Source organism: Crocuta crocuta, unplaced genomic scaffold (assembly GCF_008692635.1).
Source record: "Crocuta crocuta isolate KB4526 unplaced genomic scaffold, BGI_CrCroc_1.0 scaffold111, whole genome shotgun sequence".
Classification (NCBI taxonomy): Eukaryota; Metazoa; Chordata; class Mammalia; order Carnivora; family Hyaenidae; genus Crocuta; species Crocuta crocuta.
This window is the reverse complement of record NW_027527611.1, coordinates 3,130,165-3,138,760: the sequence shown is the minus strand read 5'-3', so window position 1 is coordinate 3,138,760 and position 8,596 is coordinate 3,130,165. Positions and strand designations below refer to the sequence as shown.

At 53.9% G+C, this 8,596-nt stretch overlaps 1 protein-coding gene across 1 annotated transcript in view; it reads left to right on the top strand.

The window, feature by feature from the left end:
• Positions 1–979: 979 nt before the first annotated feature.
• The window catches only part of MYOM2 (myomesin 2), a 60,157-nt gene continuing 52,540 nt past the window's right edge, over positions 980–8,596 (top strand). Inside the window, 4 exon segments of the mRNA XM_077771892.1 lie at positions 980–1,086; positions 3,387–3,495; positions 4,979–5,121; positions 6,271–6,363. Of these exon segments, the coding sequence (XP_077628018.1) occupies positions 980–1,086; positions 3,387–3,495; positions 4,979–5,121; positions 6,271–6,363 (452 nt within the window).

The window sequence follows — 8,596 nt, the reverse complement described above, 5'->3', positions numbered from 1 at the left end:
TAGCCCAGGGAGACATGGCCCTCTGTTTATTGTGGGTGGGGCTGCGCCAGGTGGCCCCGTGTCCAGTGCCAGCAGGGCTGCAGATTCCCAGACTCCACACTGAGGACAGAGCTCAGGCACGGCTCGTTTCCCGAGACGGTAACCGAGACGTGCTCGCTTGCCCACGTCCCCCAGGGCCAGCCCTGCCCCTGCCCGACCCGGCCGTGGGCGTCTACACCTACCCTGTGGAATGTGATTTTACAAGAGTGGATCTGGACAGCGCCTGGAGACGAACTCCCTTTTCAGGTCCCCTTTGGAGCCACGAAGACCCCTGGCAGGTCCCAAAGCCCCGTATGTGGTTACAGTCCTTCGGGAGAGAGTTCTGGTTATGTCTCTTCAAGTATCCTGCCTCCTACCTGTGCGCATGGGATGCCCTTCTGTCCACCCCATCTCCATCTGTCAGCCTGTCCATCTGTCAAGGCTCTTCTCAAATGTCACCTACTTCAGGGGACCTCATGAGGCTGCCTCTCTCCTGTTACATGTGCCCCTCCTGGCTTCCCAGAGCGTTTGTGTCTCTCTCCACTCTTATCTTGTATTCTAAGTATTTGTTTACTTCTCTAATCTGTTTTACCTATTTTTATCCTCCTCACTCACACTGCCTTTCATGTCGCCTTGGATAAAAGGGGTTTGTGTAAACATCTGGTGAGCTCACGATGAAAAGAAACTGACAGCCCAATCTTCTGGTTTCCATAGAACCAAACAAAAAATGGCCTCAGGTCCCAGGGAATTCGGTGGGTGTCCGCACTCCCAGCCCAAGGTTATTTTCACTTACATAAGCTTTCTTCCATCCCTCCCTCCCCCGAAGGGGTTTTATGAACTAAGTTGACTTTCCCCTTTGGAACAACTCCGCATGCTCGTGTAGACAGTGCACGGGCAGGACTGCATGTGGGGAGGAGCTCAGCGCCGCCGCCACCCTCCTTGCTCCTAGGTGCCCACGGAGATGTCGCTCGCCGCGGTGCCCTTCTACCAGAAGCGACACAAACACTACGACCAGTCCTACCGCAACGTTCAGACGAGGTACCTTCTGGATGAGTATGCTGCCAAAAAGTAAGTTGAAATTCTGCAGTTAGACTGGGAGGGTGGGGCCGGGGGTCTGGCGTCCAGGCCCCTGAACCTGGACGGGAGCCGGGGAGGCTCAGAGATGGCAGGCCCCCTGAGGCCCACGCCCAGCGCCCCAGGGCGAGTCTGGCTCTCCTGCTCCACTGTAAGCTCCAGGCTGGTCCTGGAAGGTCCTGGAGCCCCTAGTTTAGATGATGAATGCAGAGACATTTTAGTAAGTGCTCCTTGACTTAGCCCTTCCTTACACGTCTTCCGGAACTAGGATTTGGAAAGTCACTAAGGGGTGCCCGGGGGACTCATTCGGTTGAATGTCTAATTCTTCTTTTAAAAAAAAATTGTTTTCAATGTTTATTTTTTTTTNGTCCTGGAAGGTCCTGGAGCCCCTAGTTTAGATGATGAATGCAGAGACATTTTAGTAAGTGCTCCTTGACTTAGCCCTTCCTTACACGTCTTCCGGAACTAGGATTTGGAAAGTCACTAAGGGGTGCCCGGGGGACTCAATCGGTTGAATGTCTAATTCTTCTTTTTAAAAAAAATTGTTTTCAATGTTTTTTTTTTTGAGAGAGAGAGACAAGAGTGTGAGATGGGAGGGGCAGAGAGAGAGGGAGACCCATAATCTGACGCAGCTCCAGGCTCCGAGCTGTCAGCACAGAGCCCGACGCGGGGCTGCAACTGGTGCACCGCGAGAGGCCGCTTAACCGACTGCGCCACCCCAGGTGCCCTGCGTGTCTGATTCTTGATTTCAGCTCAGGTCAGGATCTCACGGTTCGTGAGATCGAGCCCTGCGTCAGGCTCTGCGCTGACAGTGCGAGGCCTGCTTGGGATTCTGTCTCCCTCTCGCTGCCCCTCCCCAGCTCACTCTCTTGCTCTCAAAAAAACAAAAAAACAAAAAACAAAAAAGGAGAAAGCCAGTCAGCACAGCAAAAGGTGACGAGCAGGGCAAGGGGAAGAACGTCGCTGGGAGAAAAGCTCATGGGAGCAGAGGAAAGGTCACGTGGGGGCCGGGGCCGATATTTTTGCTGCAATAATAATACACACGGCAGAACAGGGACTTCATCGCTTCCTGGCCGGCTGGCGTCAAGCCTCAGATCCGGCGGTGTGTGCGGCCAGCATCCTCAGGCCCCGCGGCACATGCCTGTCCAAAGAGCCCAGGCCTGCTGACGGACGGATGCCGTGGGGTGTGCCAAGCCCCAGCCCGGGGGGCTGGTGCGGGCACGGCACCTATATTTAGATGCACCTATGGCCCCATGTCCTGCCATCCGGGTGACAAACAGCCGTGGCTCCCGGCAGCCTCCGGAGCCTCAGATCCTGGGAGATATATATAATCGTGGCGTCAGGCCAGGGGCCCCGCGCAAGGCACTGGCTGCACTGATGGAAAATGGCAAGGGGACAGGCCAGCTCACCCTGTGCGTGCCCCTCTGAGGACGAGTGAGCGAGTGCAGACGGGGGCAGTGCCCCGCACAGGGGCGCACATTACTGAGTGCACGCACACGTGTGTGTGTGTGAGCTGTTAGCACGCACACACCGTTTGTGTCTGCACACCTGTGCATGCGCAGCCACGCCTGTGTGCCGCATGCATCAAGGCTGCCTGTGGTGTGCCGAAACAAGGTGTGTCTGTTACGATAACTTTGTATGCTTTTTAAGATTTCATTTTTTATTATTTCTTTAGCATTGTTTAAAACTGGTTTTGAATATTTATTTTTGAGAGAGACAGAGAGAGGGTGCAAGCGGGGGAGGGTCAGAGAGAGAGGGAGACACAACATCCGAAACAGGCTCCAGGCTCTGAGCTGTCAGCACAGAGCCCAACGTGGGGCTTGAACCCACGAACGATGAGGTCGTGACCTGAGTAGGACTCTCAACCGACTGAGCCACTCGGGCGCCCCTAGCATTGTGTTTAAACATTTATTTTTGAGAGAGAGAGAGAAAGAGAAGAAAGAGAGTGTGTGAGTGGGACAGGAGCAGAGAGAGGGGCAGACAGAGGATCAGAAGCAGGCTCAGCGCTGACAGCACAGAGCCCAACGTGGGGCTTCATTTCGGGAACCATGACATCATGATCTGATCTGAAGTCGGACGCTTAACCGACTGAGCCCCCCAAGTGCCCCTTCTTTTAGCATTAAAAAAATTACTTAAATTCCAGGGAGTTAACATCCAGAGCAGTCTGGGCTTCAGGAGCAGAACCCAGGGACTCCTCTCTTACCTAGGACAGTGCTCATCCCCACGAGTGCCCTCCTCAGTGCCCCTCCCCCACCTCCCTCCCGCAGCCCTCACTGTCATCCCTATNCCCCAAGGCGCACCTCCACCCAGGCGTCCTCGCGGAGAGCTTCCAGCCAGGCGTCCTCGCGGACAGCTTCCAGCCAGGCGTCCTCGCGGACAGCTTCCAGCTCCAGCCAGGCGTCCGTCGGNTGATGCGGGGCTCGAACCCACATATCACGAGATCATGACCCGAGCTGAAGTGGGATGCTGGACTGACCAAGCCCGCCTGGTGCCCTGGGTCACCCTGCTTCTTACAAAAGCGCTAAACTCCCGCCCCCTGCTTACTCGTCAGCATCATCATCTCAGTGAACCCTCAACAGGGTAAGTGTTGCAGAAGAGGGAGCAGTGCAGACAGGGCCGCTGGCGCCCTGTGTCAGGTCCCCGCTGCCGTCCCAGGCGGCGCTCGCGAGCTCCCCCACCGCACGGGGAAGGCGCGGCGGGAGGCGGCAGCCTCCTGAGCTGTGAGAGCAGAGCACTGGCCTGTCCTGGTGGGGTGGGCGTGGCACTGGTCGGAAAGGTCCTGGAAACGGCCGTGCCCTGCGTGTCAGTGCACTCAGCTCATGGGGAAAATGTCACAGGAATGAGACAGATTAACAGGGACGTCAGTCTTAAAATTATTTCCAGATCGCAGACAGGTGGCGGTGCGAGAAGGGAACAGTTAGGCGTGCCATGAGTGCTTTGTTCAATACCTGCTGTCCCCCTCACCTCTCCCTCCTATTTCTAAAAGTTTTCTCTATGTCTCTAGCACATGGAAAACCTGAAAGAAGAGTGAGGTTTTGGTAAACAGGTTTCATTTTTGATGAATTTCACGATGGAAAGATCTGTGGAATATAAATGTAAAATAATGGGCTGAAGAGGTTAGCCCTTATTTTTAATCTCTGAATGATCTTTTAAATGCCTTATAGGTTTTTTTTATTATAAAGTGATGATTTCTTTTGTAAGAGAATCACTTCAAAATGTGTACATTATAGGGACACCCGGGTGGCTCCGTCAGTTAAGCATCTGACTTCGGCTCAGGTCATGATCTCGCAGTCCCAGGGTTCGAGCCCTGCGTCGGGCTCTGTGCTGACAGCTCAGAGCCTGGAGCTGCTTCGGATTCTGTGTCTCCCTCTCTCTCTGCCCCTCATCCACACGTACTCTCTCTCTCTCTCAAAAATAAATATTAAAAAAATTTTAAAAATGTGTACATTATAAAAATTTGAATTCTGTTATTGGATCATTACAAAAATGGTTCTACCCATATCCAGGGTTCAGGTGTGGGGAGTGAGGAGGCTAGAGCTTTATAATCAGTCCCCCCTGGTGCCCTCGAACGCGCCACAAGAACTCTCTACTCCACAGTTGTCACAGGAGTGAAATGGGGGGAGTGTCAGCTTCTGTGGATTTGAGAAGTCAGGGATTCCTGTGGCTTCGGCGATCATGACTTTGGTGACCATCCCGCCTGTAGGAAATCTTTCTAGAACACACAAGGCTACTCTCCTGAAGGGGGAAACTGACTCAGGGCATGTGTGTGGCTTATACCCCGCGTCGCTCCAGCTCATTTTGCTCCTCACCTCCTGCGGCGCGGGACAGGTGGGCGCGAAGGGGAGTCCGCGGGTGCGCTGGGGTCACCGCTCTGTCCTCACGTCAGGTGGAAACCAGGGCGCACCGCCTGGGTACAGTGGGTTGGAAGCGGCCCTTGGATGCCTCTGCCGCTGCCCTAGTGAAGACGGGCGTCCGGGTGTCACACAGGCTGCTCANCCGGGCGCCCCTGCACGTGCTGGTGACGGTCTGGTGAGAGGCCGCCGACCCCTGCGTGCGGAGACCCCTGCGGGGGGAGATCCTTGCGGGCAGAGACCCCTGCGGAGGGGAGACCCCTGCGGGCGGAAACCCTTGGGGGGGAGACCCCTGCGGGCGGATACCCCTGGAGGGGGAGACAGGAGACCCCTGCGGGCGTAGACCCCTGAGGAGAGAGACTCCTGCGGTTGGGAGACCCTTGCGGGCGGAGACCCCTGAAGAGGGAGACCCCTGCCGGGGGAGACCCCTGCGCGGAGACCCCTGGGGGGTGAGACCCCTGTGTGGGGGGAGATCCACACGAAGGAAGCGCCCGGCACAGCCCCCTCCACTGACCACCTGCGGAGCCTCCCGGGGAGATGGGTTTCTAGGAACTCCCAGGGCACCCGTGACCCCCACCATGGCAGCACTTTTGTGTCAGTACAACCGACTCAGCTGACCTTCCCGTGGGTTTCCACTGGAGAAAGTTCTCTCTGATGGCCTGTGTTGACACGAGCGGCTCTGCCTCTAACTATGGGAAGGCTCCCTGTGGGAGACAGGAACCCCTCTGCTGTGGTCGATCCTACCCTGCCCTGCGGAGACAGTTCTCCAGGCCCCACATGTGCTTGTTTCCCCACTTGCTGGAACGGATAATAACATTCCCCAGTTTGTAGCTTGCTGCAAAAACCATAAGCATTTTACTCATACCCTGGATGGGGTGCTCAGCCCGGATCAGAAAAATGAGGCCCGTTTGCCTGGTGGGCAGGGGAGGCTGAGACCCACCGGGGTCTCAGGGAGAGGAGGTCCCGCTATCCTGTGTGGGGTGAGGAGGCTCCAGTGGGGTTTGATCCTGTGGAATTCTGGAGAGGCTGGCCTGGGCCCCAGTAAACACTGGCAACATTTTGCTGTCATGGAAGGATTTTTCCTGAATTCCTGACAAAGTCCAAGGAGCCTTCTGGCATTGTCATAGGTTGAAGATCACCCATCTCCTAGACAGATGGACAGACATGGGCCCTAGACCCCTCCCCTAGCTGCTCTGCTGCGCCCACTGGCCCTGCATGAGGCTTGCACAGGCAGGGAATAGAGCACTGAAGGGCCATAAAGGAGGCTGGGACTAAATGCCAAAGTCCGCTCCGCCTTTGCACTAAAATAAGTGTTTCCCTCATTTAGGTATAAAAATGGCAGTTTGATCTGCCAAGCAGGAGAGCCAGGGAAGTACAGAATTGAGAGCAAGTATGGCGTGCACACGCTGGAGATCAACAGGTAAGGTCTCGGTGGGCCTGGTCACATGCCCTGGGACACCTGCTCCAAATAATCGGTGCTTCTCATGCAGGAGAGAAACTGAGTTTAAAACCAGGAGGTCAGGTTACACCACACTGCTGTGAGTTCCATGTGCTCTCGGAGGTGTTTCTGAGTTAATCTGTGGTAGAAGCTTCCCTTGTTATCCTTGGTGTCGAGCCACGGGGAGGAAACTCACTGGTTTTGTCCAGACTCCTGCTGTGGGAGCAGAGTAAGTGGTTTAAGGACAGACAAAGACGCTCAGGTGGAAAGGTTATGGTGGATGCAGACGATTCCTCCACACCTGCCTGGACACGGGGCTGCATCTCCTACCAGGTTTGAGGAGGAGTCCCTAAACCCAGGCTCCTCAAGGAAATACAACTTTTATATGTTTTCTCATAAATTGAAAAAAAATGTAGGATACAGATAAGTAAAAGAAAAAAATCATACTTCTCACAGCTGGCATCAGTATTTTGCTGGATGGATAGCATTTCAATTTCCTTACACAACGTGTACACACACATGCACACACATAAACATACATACATACTTATGTGTGTATGTGTATATATGTGTATACCTATGTGTATATATTATGAAAGATTCTGTAGTTCTTCTACTGTTTATATACATCATTTTTGTTTTACGAGAAAATCATAACATTATTCAATCCATTTTTTCTCTCAAACAGTTATTGTGACATTTTCCCATGACTCTGCTGTTGATTTCTTAAATAAATTGTGCTACCTGATGCCCTGTAGTTCACACATCCCTGCTTGTGTGGGAGCCAGAGAGCTGGATTCAGATCCCCATCTACCACTGACCTTGTGACTTCGGATAGGTCATCAACGCCTCCTGGATTGTAGTCTTTTTATTTGAAAATAATTACCAAGAGAGGGATGTTAAAAATTTTATCTTCTCTGTTAGCTTAATGGGCCTACTGTGAGGGCCAAAGAAGAATGTTTACATACATGATATAAACATGTGGTGAGTGTGTGTGTGTGTAGTAAGTTATATCAAGTCCTTTCCAGGAAAAGATAAAGGCTCCTCATATAAAGGCAAAAGAGCAGTAAGACGTTATATAACTTTACCGGTTTTATTATTACCACCCTGTAGAGCAACCACGTCCTAATTAGGGTCAGTTTACTTTGAGGTAAAGTAATCCCCAGTAAAATAATCCTGAGCAAAATAGTTCCAGTGAAATAATTCCCACGGTGACTGTGGAAGTCTGCAGTCAGTACAGCGTCGCCTTTACCTGGCGCCATCTTCCAGATGCAGTTCTTCCACCGAGGGGATTCTCTCCTGTTTTAAATTTTTTTTAATGTTTTATTTATTTTTTGAGAGAATGAGAGAGAGAGAGACACAGACACAGCATGAGCAGAGGAGGGTCAGACAGAGAGGGAGACACAGAATCTGAAACAGGCTCCAGGCTCTGAGCTGTCAGCACAGAACCCAACACGGGGCTCGAACCCATGAACCGTGAGATTATGACCTGAGCTGAAGTCAGACGCTTAACCGACTGAGCCACCCGGGTGCCCCAGATTCTCTCCTGTTTTATTCAAAGCTCTTGTACCTTGGTTCCTTTAAAGAGAAGTTGATTCTGAGGGCACTCCATCTGGCAGCCAGTGGGTGGGACCCAGGCCCTCACCCCAGAAGGGCAGTGGGGCTGCAGCTGGGGGCGNCGCTTAACCGACTGAGCCACCCGGGTGCCCCAGATTCTCTCCTGTTTTATTCAAAGCTCTTGTAACTTGGTTCCTTTAAAGAGAAGTTGATTCTGAGGCACTCCATCTGGCAGCCAGTGGGTGGGGCCCAGGCCCTCACCCCAGAAGGGCAGTGGGGCTGCACCCCGGGGCAGCTGGGGGCANGTTAAGTGGGGGTGGCCAGGCCGGCCCTCACTGGCATGACCTCTTCAGAGCAAGGCTTGCAGGAGGTGGAGGATGGACAAACCAGGGGTTGAGCCGTGAGGGCCCCGGCCCGAGGGGGCAGCTCCACAGGGCCTCTGAGAGGTGGTGTCTCAGCCCCTTGGGCTGGGCTGGTTGGTGCTGGCGAGGGACAGGAGATCAGAGATGTAGCTGGGACTGTGCGGGTCCCAGGGACGCTGTGGGCATGCCGAGGGCTTTGAGGGAGGCAGCGGAAGATCTGCCGTGTTGTGAAAGGCTCCGAAGCCCGGCTCGGAGCAGAAGGCGGGGCTGGGGGCTGGCAGCCCCGCCCCGGCTGG